The 12,125-nt window shown below is 42.9% G+C and overlaps 1 protein-coding gene across 1 annotated transcript in view; it reads left to right on the top strand.

Annotated features, from left to right (window-relative positions):
* LOC126175996 (arylsulfatase B-like) overlaps positions 1-12,125 on the top strand; it is a 268,709-nt gene that overhangs the window by 234,651 nt on the left and 21,933 nt on the right. Inside the window, exon 6 of the mRNA XM_049923109.1 lies at positions 6,285-6,442. Coding sequence (XP_049779066.1) covers positions 6,285-6,442 — 158 coding nt within the window. The remainder of the gene's footprint in view (positions 1-6,284; positions 6,443-12,125) is intronic.

Below are 12,125 nucleotides of genomic sequence, written 5' to 3' on the forward strand. Positions count from 1 at the left end.
CGTGGAAGTAGGGGCCAGGAGGTGCTGGTGAAATAACACACACCGCTAAAGATACCTTTTTATTTTAAAACTTTCTCAATAATAAATTTTTCAGTATGGCATTTCTTTAAAAAAAATTTCGAAACAATTTCAAATAGCTTGAAAATTTTCATCATGAAAAGCAGATTACCAGTTATGACATTAACAACTTGCCAGTAATGAGATTTTAATTTGACATATGTATATAAGACAATAAAATAGTTCTCTGTAAAGGATATTACAAGGTCTGACGTTAACAGTACGAAGGTTTTAAACTTGTTATACTTGTTATATCAATATCAAACTTGTTTATCAATAAGGGAACAATTCAAAAAAAACTTTAACTAGCTAGCTTGCACTAAGCAAAATAGTTCTCTCTCGCCAGTAACATAGCTTATACTTGTTACAAGTTAAATGTGAATAAACCAGCACACAAACCTTCACAATAAAGGCAGTTCCCCCAAATAAATTTTCCTTAGCTCGGTGAGGCAGTGACACGTGTAAAGTGCCCAAATCGCAATAGGAGGAATAGTTACTGGTGGTCTACAGAGCCATAGCAGATCGGCCCCAAAACTTCCATTACAAGCCGCCACCTCCCCGAGTTACTCAAAACCAGAAGATGTAGCAAGGGCAGTACCTGCACAGACTCAGAACCACAGACGCCCGTGACACCGACCCTAAATCACCCCATCGGGGTGTGAGTGAAACGGCCCGACCAAGAAGCAATTACCACATTCCGGCGGACAGGGAAACGAAATCTGTGGTGGGACGACTCCAACAAAACCACTGGTGAAGAAACTCATACACTTCACTAGAACTTGAAAACCTTCTTATATGTAACTAACTCTGTTACATAAAAACGGTACTCAACTTTTCACACTCCACCACAGCGCCGGGAACACGTTGCACACGTGAGCCAATCGCTGCCAGTGGTTTCAACTGCCGGTAAGAAGACATACGGTCCCACGCGCTGATCTCCTGCACCACGGCTTCGAAGCTTCATAAGCCACGTGCATGCGAGTAAGGCAGACTCAGCCCCTGACAGCCAAGAGGTCGGCCAAAGCACGTGGCGAGCGGTTGACGACCCCCAACAGCAGGACCCCGCTCGCGCCACCACCTCTCTCGGTCACCTCCCACTACGTACTCCTCGATCGTCACGCGACCGTATGCTTGCTCCACCTCCCGCCAGAGGGCGGTAGCGATCCAAACAGCGCGCCAAACCGAAAGCGCCACCGCAAACAGTAGACGCGAAGCGAAAGCACTCCGCCTGGTGCGCTTTTCGAAGAGCCGGACACAACTACGGCTCAACCGTATCTAGTTGATAGGCTACACTCTAATGAAACACGTACGCAAATAAACAGACGTCTTTCAGTTTTACTTAACATAGTGGCCGGACGCCTTACCTGTCGCCACAGGCGTTATTTAACGCAAAGTAGGGAAGTAGTATGCACCACATGTCAATAAATTCTGTAAACTTTGGTTTGTGTGTTGTCACATTTTTAAGTGTTTCTGCATCGTGTTTCCAGAGGTGTAGGCAAGGGACCAGCCCAGTACTGTTTAAAACCGCATAAACACACACACACACACACACACACACACGTTCTCAATCACAACTAACCGATCGTTAATATTACTCGTATATTTTAAGCCGTCATCCATATTTTGTTTGACTTCCAATTTCTTTTTGTTTAAATTATTGTGGTGTTTACAAATATGTGTTGCTTAGCGTGGATAGTGATGCGTTTTATTGGCTAAAAACAGTCTTGATGTTTGGGTTTGGAAATTTCAAAGCATGTTCCACAAGGACGACTTGCTCCTTTGTCCAACATGGCAGTGACTCTTCTAGCTGGCTAAGCCTTCCACTGTAAACTTCGACAAAACTGTACACAAACTCTTCGCTGCTTATTGAGTAACTGAAATACATGCGTCGCCACGGCCTCCTCTAAAAGAAGTGAAGCATTCACGGAATCGTTTAAAATTTCTGTAGTAATCTAATATCTTAAAAAAATAATGTACATAGGTGTTATACAGTATCTGATCAAGTATTAAAGTTGGATGATAGAAGCAGACATTGCACAGACTGTCATCTTTGCAATGGTCTGGAAGGGACGAAGACGAGAAGGCAATGTCATACGACAGTTTTACATGGCGTATCCAAGTACAACTTGTAAGTTCCTTTATAGAAAATTCCCTTCGAATGTATCAAATCAATGCATCAAACAATTAACCGGCACAGAAGCCCACGTCAGTTAATCTTATTTGCATCTAGCCGTGTCCAGCGTGACCTAAATAAACAACATTACAGTCGATATCCCAGGGCAAAATACTGTAGTATATTGTTGAGAAATAAGGTAAATTTTATTATTTTGAGTATTTTCTCAAAATAGAAGTTTTTTCTTATTTCTTTTCTTACTTCTAATAGCTGGAATTAGAAGTTCGGTGTCCTAAATAAATTGATCTGTGATAGGTGTTCAAAAAATGCTTAGTAATCAGTTTTACAGAAGTTACATTATCTCACTGAAGAAATAAAATTAATCCGTCCACAATAACTTGGTAGCCTCTAGATATGTTTACTTTGCTGGCAGCTTTCGTAGAATTGTAGTTGCTTTTCTAATATGAAAGAAGAGCAGGTCGAAATTAGGTCACGTCTACGGTCATCAAAAATAATATAGGCCACTGGCAGTCAAAAGTTTTCTGTGAGCTATCACTACTATGGATTTGCGGTTAAGCAGGGCTATCGCCTTTACTTGAGACGGTTCCATTCGAAAAGGCTGATTCCTTCTGCCGTATGTGTAGCAATCCTCGTGTTAGTTTACAGTACTTTGTGAGCCTCTAGCAGTGTGTTCGTATAGCTGCTCAGGTTAATTCCGTATTACCGACTAACGCGGCGGAATCAGGAGACATAGTGAAAAACGTGCTGTGATTGCAGCTCTGCATCAGTAAGGCTATTCTAGTAACACAATAGTAACAAAATTTGTCGTACCTCAACCTATAGTGGCGTATACACTGCAGCGGATAAGGCATACTGGTGCCAATTCACGTGTGTCACTGGGGAAAGATCTCTTCCTGTATGTACAGTGTAAACGTCAGAGGACTTGCGCCTGAAATTCTCGATGAAGTAAATACTATGCGTGCAGTTACAGTCTCCTTGAACAAGTGTTAAAGAGGTGCACTATGGTCAAAATGACATTATCAAGCAAATAAAATAAAGCGAAACGATTGCAGTAGGCACAGAAACATAAAATCTGGAGCATGCAGCAATGGTCCAACGCGTCATTCACGCACTAATCTAAGTCGTAAGTACTTGGAAGCCATTGTCGAATGCTTGCTCGTCGACTTTGTGGACAGCGTACCAAGTGTCAGTGTATGACGCCAACGACGAGGGATGGTGGAGGGTCGGTCGTGGTGTGGATGTTTTGTGGGTGATACAGTCATTGATCTATTGGGAATAAATGAAACAGTAAGGAAGGAAGAATATCACAGGAAACTGATGAACAATGCAGTTCACCTACCAAGAGACTTACTAGTTGTGAGTTTATTCTGCAGGAGGTCCGTAAATCCAAACCTGATTCTAAATTGTGCCGACGGTATGTCGAAAAGAGAAATGTGGGGAACTGAAGACTATGATTTGGCCAAATTAGTCACCTGACTTAAATCCCAATGAATTCTTATGGAATGAACTTGACATGTCATTTAATGTTGAAGGGCTATTTAATTCATAAACGAATGGAATGCAATATCTGCAAAAGCACTGCAAAATCTTATCGCCAGAATGCCATGAGGTTCTGAGTGCAAAGGGTGGACGCTTTGAAGAGACTAAAATCGAAAACATATTGTCCTGCACTTACCGAAAGACAGAGAAAATATTTATTTTGTTGGTTTAGTTGTGCGATGTGCTTGTACATTGAAATAGAGTACACAGCCATTTACATGTGTGATCGTAAACAGTTGACCGGTAGTGTAGCTGAAAAATGGCAAAGGAATACTTCTGGGCACACGATAAGATAGCAGTTACCCCTACCACTGTTAATTGCCATGTTACGGTATTTCTGTTTTTACAGATTTTTGCGCATTTCGTCTTGGATATAAAACCTGTACTTGAAGCCAATTTTAAAAATTCTAATGTGCAAGGCCACAGGCGAGAGCTAGCCGTATAAAGAAGCAATTAAATTTCAGCTGAATTACCGGTAAGCCATCTAGCAACAGTGTGGATTGAGCCTCGCATCGCTCCCTACAACAGGTAGATGATAATACTACTGCATGTAATAAATGAAATGTTTTTCTTTTCTTTATAACGGAGCTAGCCGCCTCGACCAAGGGTGTTTCTCTTTGAATAATTCCCGAACTGTCACTGGTGGTCAAAGACAGTGATGCCTTCTCAGGCACTACCAATTGACAGCTCTCCAGAAACAATGATTTGATTTACCTTAGTATGAATAATGTTGTTGTTGTGGTCTTCAGTCCTGAGACTGGTTTGATGCAGCTCTCCATGCTACTCTATCCTGTGCAAGCTTCTTCATCTCCCAGTACCTACTGCAACCTACATCCTTCTGAATCTGCTTAGTGTATTCATCTCTTCGTCTCCCTCTACGATTTTTATCCTCCACACTGCCCTCCAATACTAAATTGGTGATCCCTTGATGCCTTAGAACATGTCCTACCAACCGATCCCTTCTAGTCAAGTTGTGCCACAAACTTCTCTTCTCCCCAATCCTACTCAATACCTACTCATTAGTTATGTGATCTACCCATCTAATCTTCAGAATTCTTCTGTAGCACCACATTTCGAAAGCTTCTATTCTCTTCCTGTCCAAACTATTTTTCGTCCATGTTTCACTTCCATACGTGGCTACAGTCCATACAAATACTTTCAGAGTATGAATACTATGTCACATTAATCATACAGTGAAAGCTTCTACGGCCGCTATTGACCTCACTTCACACTACAGGGCTAATAGGCCGTGGTTGATGTGTAAAACTTTCTCCTAACGTCTCCTCTCCGATTGTGGGAGACATCTTCTGATGTAAAGTAGCCAACTGCTTCGAATATATGGGCAGTGTGGTGTACACAACAGTCCATCACATGACATCTGCTATGAGATTATCTCTGCTGATGCCAACATTCTCCATTGACAATAACCGATCGACGTTCTTATGGTGCACCGTTGACATATTTCTGTTAAAATTATTACGGAGTTTATATATCTCAGTAATTTCGCTATACATGCGCGCATATAATGTGATGTTTCAGTTCACTAGTAAGACTGCAGATCGCAGTCGGATAGTATAGAGCAATAATGGTGTGGATCCTACCTTAAGGCCCACTAGGGAGATAAAATAATGCTTGAGATCGGTAAAAGATATGCGACGTTCTTGGGCTATACCAAACGTACATAAAATTCTTTGTAGTTGTGGAATGGTTTATATTGGTACCACGAAAAGAAGAGTTAACATCATTTTGGGTGAACACAAGACGAGTTGACGCCTGGGACATACGGAAAAATCGACGGTAGCGGAACACGTTCTCCAAGGGGATGATCATGAAATAAAATTCAATGACATTAGGGTCATATAGAAAACATCGGATTACCATTCGCGCATAAATAGAGAGTCTGTGGAGATTTATAAACAACATAATAGTTTTAACAGAAAGGAGGAAGGTATTAAATTAGATAAAATTCGAATGTCGACATTGTACTGTAAGAATGCGACGATCGATTACTTTCAATCGAGAATGTTGTCATTACCAGAGATAATCCTGCCGCCGACGTCATGTGCTGGACTGTGGCGCGCTTCACAGTGACAATATATTCGGCGCTCCCTGGAATTCTGGTTGCAGTTCGCCGCTTCACCTCTGAAGATGTCTCCCACAGTGTTGGAGGAAACGTTATGAGAATGTTTTATACATCGACCTCGATGTATTAGTCCAGAAGTTTCAAGTGAAGAACAAGTCACATTAGGTTGGTTGGTTGGTTTTGGGGAAGGAGACCAGACAGCGTGGTCATCGGTCTCATCGGATTAGGGAAGGATTGGGAAGGAAGTCGGCCGTGCCCTTTCAGAGGAACCATCCCGGCATTTGCCTGCAGTGATTTAGGGAAATCACGGAAAAACTAAATCAGGATGGCCGGACGCGGGATTGAACCGTCGTCCTCCCGAATGAGAGTCCACAAGTCACATTAGTCTACCATTATTTCGCCGGTATTGTATGGAAGTTATACATGATCGCAAGTGGCGCAGTTGCATCGAGTGGACTGATGTGTTTGCAGCGATGATCGCCAAACTGGACGAGTCCGTGGGGCGCGTGATGACAGCGCTGCAGGATCGAGACATGCTGGACAACTCCATCGTCGTCTTCATCTCGGACAACGGCGCGCCCACCATCGGCACCTACCCCAACTGGGGCTCCAACTGGCCACTCCGAGGGGTGAGTACACCACATCGCAGCACACTCCAGCGAGCAACCAAAGCTATGCCGGTGCATCTTCGTTTATAACACACCACAGTTTCTATTTTGTGACTCCAAAGGTTAGTCAAACTGTACTTTTCTTGTTTCTCTTGTAGATATCTCGATTCATGAATGAAATTTTCACTCTGCAGCGGAATGTGCGCTGATATGAAACTTCCTGGCAAATTAAAACTGTGTGCCGCACCAAGACTCCTGGTCTCCTGAGTTCGAGTCTCGGTCTGGCACACAGTTTTAATCTGCCAGGAAGTTTCATCTCGATTCTGTTTTGTTGTGTCCTGCCTACTCGTAGAATATGAGGTGCCTAGGAAACCTGCTTTCTCGAATCGCTAGACAACAATTCAACCAAAGCGTATTTTATTTATTACAGTAAGATAAATGATAATACTAATCTCTAGAATTTACGCAAACAAAAATTAAGAAAAACGTTTCAGTATATACAACTCCTAATAAAAATGAGACAATACGATTCCTAAGTCGCTGCTGCAGAGCTCGTAGAACGGCTAGTCTTCAACTAGGCCGCGGCCAGGTGGCGCGGCGCTTATGTCCTCTACATATAGATGCCGCTGCTGTCTCGGTGTCGTCCCAGAGAGGGGTCCGTCAGCGTACTTCGTCTCACAGCCCTCTCTGCTCTAGCTCGACGAACGTGCCGGCACTTTATGTTACGCCGGAACAGTTCTAACCGTAGTATCTGGACCAGATGTCGATATGAAATGATAATGAAATCTAGACCCTAAGCTGTTGACAGGCGTTGATATACATCAACGGGGACACTTGAAAATGGGCGCTCCGACCGGAACTCGAACCCGGGATCTCCTGCTTACATGACAGAGGCTCTATCCATCTGAGCCACCGAGGGCACAGAGGACAGTGCGACTGCAGGGCTTTATCCCTTGCACGGTCCTCTTGAGACCCACATTCCTAACTTAATGTCCACACACTACATTCGTAGTGCCCATTCCCATTACTCTCATTACTCGCGGCAGACATTCTTACCGAGTCCCGAAGACTAAAGGCTAACCAGCCACTGACCTTCTTCTTCTATGCTGGATGCACACGCATTGCCCGAACTCTTACGAGGTGCGGTAAGATTGTCTGCCGCGAGTAATGAGTGTAATGGGCAGGGGCACTACGAATGCAGTGTATGGACATTAATTTGGGAATGTGGGTCTCACGGGGAGAGTGGGAGGGATAAATCCTTGCAGTCGCACTGTCCTCTGTGCCCTCGGTGGCTCACATGAATAGAGCGTCTGCCATGCACGCAGGAGATCCCGGTTTCGAGTCCCGGTCGCGGCACACATTTTCAACTGGCCCCTTTGATGTATATCAACGCCTGTCGACAGCTTAGGGTCTTGATTTTATTATCATTTCATTCTAAGAGAGCTGCAAGGTCACCGATGGTATCTGTCCTTTCGGACCGAAAGTTCAATACATATTGTGACACCTATATTGACATCTACAGACCGAAAGAAAAGACACCACCTTCATATAGATGTCAATATAGGTGTCACAATATGTATTGAACTTTTCCTAAAATCGTGACTGTATACGAGAGAGCCTCCAAGAGGCGAATAATTCATCTACGGACTATTAGATACTAGTAATATTAATTTCATGTTACGCAACTGTAACGGAAATGAACAGGTCCAGGAGGTCTGCTGCGTGAAGAGGATGAGATCATATATTTTCCTCAAAGTCTTTCTCTTTGAGCAGAAGTATTCAGCATTTTAACGATAGACATTCTCATTAATTTCAGGTACCATTGTCACACTTCCTGTCGGAATTGTTTGTGAATTATCGTGTTTTATTTTAATGTACTATACAGCTTAATGCTTTTCGGCGTAAGCCACCATCAAATTGGGCGCTAGCTTGTGCTGCATATTTGTACGTGTATAAAAATCTGACGAGATTGTGTCGATAGACTTTTAAATGAGAGTCTACTGATGATCTAAGCCGAAAAGAATTAAGGTGTATGGTCTAGGAAAATGAAAAGCAATGAAGCCGGGATATTATATTCACTGACTTCCGAAACGTTTCTATGGCGACAGAGCAAATGTTCAGCTTTCCACGTTTGGTCTTTGTCATATCTGTAGCAGCTTTTTATTATTCTAATTTATTAAGCATACAAATACGCTGACGAACCGAAACATTATGACCACCTGTTTAATAGCGGGTTGGTCCGCTTGTCAAACAGTGGACAGCAATGATTCTGCTTGGCATTGATCCGAAAGTCCTTGGTAGATTTCGCGAGTTATGCGAGACCATATGCCACCGCTCATATCACGCAATTCCCATAAATTAAGGGCCGATGATTTGCGATTGCGCAGCTGACGAGCTATATGTGTTCCAACGGGTATAGATCAGGGGCATTTGCTGTCCAAGGCATCAGTGTCACTATCATTCCCCTCACACCAATACAGCACGATACAGATCTCGTGACACAGACAGTTACCCTGCCGGAAGATGTTATCGCCGTTGGGGGAAGACATCAAGCATGAAGCGACGCAGTTGGTCCTCAATAATGTTCACGTAGTCCACAGCTGCCACGATGCCTTCGATTACCACCACAGCTCCCACGGAAGCCCAACTCAATGCACCCAATCGCATAATTCTGACATTACCGGCCTGCATCTGTGGTGCAGCGCATGTTCCAAGCAGCAATTCGCCTCGATGCCAGACAGCGTGTAAGGAAAAAAGCCACTTACCTGGTGTAACAAGAATTGCGAGTCATTTGACCAGGCGACCCGTGTCTACCGACCTACGGTGAAAGCTCAGTGATGATGTGCCCACTGCAATCGTAACTGACGATGTCTTTGGGTCAACACGGGAACAGGTAGGGGTTGTGTGCTGTGGAGCTCCATCTTCAACAGCTGCCTTTCAACCGAGTGATCCGAAACGTATGTGCCTGCAACATCATTGTATCTTGTCCTCAGATCTGCCACAGATCGCTGCCTATCCTTCGTTACACAGCGTGCATTGCCCTTGTCTCCACACTTTGCGATGAGACATGGACGTCCAATACTCGTAAATTCATCATCCTTCAATCACTATCCGCAGATGCTCACGACAGTAGTACGCCAACTGCCGATCCGCCTTCCCGTTTCGGAGATTCTCGTTCCCAGACTCAGGGCCATAACAATCTGACCTTCGTCAGAGTCGCTTGTACCAGTGGATTTGCGGTCCGTGTATTCGGCGAGACGACCAATCATTCGTGTCTGTCCCGCTTATATTCTTTCCTCACCGCGCCACGTGATCGCATCACTACGAGAAGGCATTCAGTCTCGCAGTGGGCAGTGGTCATAATGTTTTGGCCCATCAGCGTATGTGAGCAATCTGTCTGATATCACGTGTGTTGTGCAAGTGCATATTTGACAGACGCAGTACATCATTTCTGCAAAAAAATTTAAGTTGTTTATTGAGAGCGAATTTTTTTTATAAATAGAAAGCGTATGGGATAAATAAAAATAGAGGGCTAATCGGTTGTGTAAGTTTCGAGCTCCATACTTAGAATGGAATTTTAACTTTATTATGCAGATGCTGGTATAGGTCCTCAAACTAGACCAATTAAAGATAAACGCAAAGAAAGTAAATGTCTAAACACTAAGCACGAGCCAACAAGCAACTAATAGAAAAGCAATAAAATAATCGATCAAATGAAGCAATCCTCTTGGTTAAGAAATATCAGTTCTGAAGGTAACATACAATATCCATAAACTGAAAGAAGAGCAGCCCTTGCCAAGGGCGCCTACCAAAACAAAAGAAATTTATTAATAAACATCCTCATGAACGTCAAGACAAGGTAGGCTTTCGCCGTGGCTTATGAGTGGAACATGTATGGGAGTGTAATCAAGACAACAGGAGAGAAAAAGACTGCCAGGAAGCGAGAGAAATTTGGATGTCATGGAGGAAAACCAACACGATCTGGACACAAAAGCGGTTCTAGGCGCTACAGTCTAGACCCGAGCGACCGCTACGGTCGCAGGTTCGAATCCTGCTTCGGGCATTGATGTGTGTGATGTCCTTAGGTTCGTTACTTCTAATTAGTTCTAAGTTCAATGTGACTGATGACCTCAGAAGTTAAGTCGCATAGTGCTCAGGGCCATTTGAACAATTTTTGGACACAAAATGATATCAATTAAAATGAAAATGAAATGAATCGCTTGGCGATTAGAGCGTTACATTACTACCGATTGACAGATTTTCCCATATAAAATCAGTGCTATGCTCGACACAAGACAGACTCGGATTTTTAAACGCTTATGTAATTAACGTCTTCTCCAGGCCACTTTGTTGAAACATGTGCTGTGTACATAGACGTATTTGTGACATGACGCTTAGATACTTTTGTTACCTGACTGGGTGAGCTGTTCCATTTCTTCATATGTATTATACTATGACTGTTTCCTCCAATATTGGAGGTTCAAATTCGAATGGCTCTGAGCACTATGGGACTTAACATCTATGGTCATCAGTCCCCTAGAACTTATAACTACTTAAATCTAACTAACCTAAGGACATCACACAACACCCAGTCATCACGAGGCAGAGAAAATCCCTGACCCCGCCGGGAATCGAACCCGGGAACCCGGGCGCGGGAAGCAAGAACGCTACCGCACGACCACGAGCTGCGGACAATATTCGAGGTGTTGTGCATATATTTATTTATTTTTCAACATTCACGGTCCGTTAACTACATCTCAAACTTTCCTTAATTACTTCTTCACATCCCTTAGTACAGGACAGTGATATATATTTTTGGTTTCTAACAACTGGTGTGGTCATTTGAGGAATAAATATGAAATACAGTGTTCATGCACGCTGGGTTTTATGGATCATTTTTTCCACTGCTTATTTCAGATACTGTAATACATGATTAACATAGTGAACTTTTGAATGCAACATGCCATTCACATCCAGTAAGTAAAGTAGATCTTGCTGACTGTTGTAATGTGATTGATGTGGTGTTCTCAGAACTGCAAATTTCTTCCTCTTCTCTAACTCCTCTTCTTCTTCTTCAGGATCTTCGCCTTCTATTTCTAGGCTCTGTGCACCATATGACTCAATCTGGCTCCAATCATTCTCCTATTTTCTTTGGTGTTCCAGTGTTCATTCGACTCACTGACTTGTAGCTGTAAACCATTTCTTCTGTTCTTCTAATTTCCATGGATGTAAATGCTCCTTGTTCATCCTTCTGCAGTGTTTTGTGTTATCATTGACACAAAAAACTCGAAAATCCCCGTCTAAAACATTATTTCTCGTTTTATCTAGAAAAGTACATTTTTTGATTCATTCATTATAAATTTATTTTCAGCTTTGAAGGAAAGGTTGTGTGATGTAAAGCAGGAATCTAAACGATAACCGCTGTGCTGTAGGACCTTATGTTGTCCGTTTCATGACCCGAAACAAATGTATTGATTGCCGTGTACCCTTATATAATTTACAGAAAACAGTGTAATTGTTTTAGAAAGATCCGTCGGATGTAAAAGAGCAACAAACATCAGTTTTTTCTGGATGTAAGTGCTTATTACACATGCGAAGTTAATAATACAACTGACATCAGAACTGATGCTTATGTTACACCGTAAACAATATTCTTTTCATGATATCAGGAGAATACCAAGAAAAGAAATATTGCATGTTTTCA

The sequence above is a fragment of the Schistocerca cancellata genome, chromosome 3, assembly GCF_023864275.1.
Source record: "Schistocerca cancellata isolate TAMUIC-IGC-003103 chromosome 3, iqSchCanc2.1, whole genome shotgun sequence".
NCBI lineage: Eukaryota > Metazoa > Arthropoda > Insecta > Orthoptera > Acrididae > Schistocerca > Schistocerca cancellata.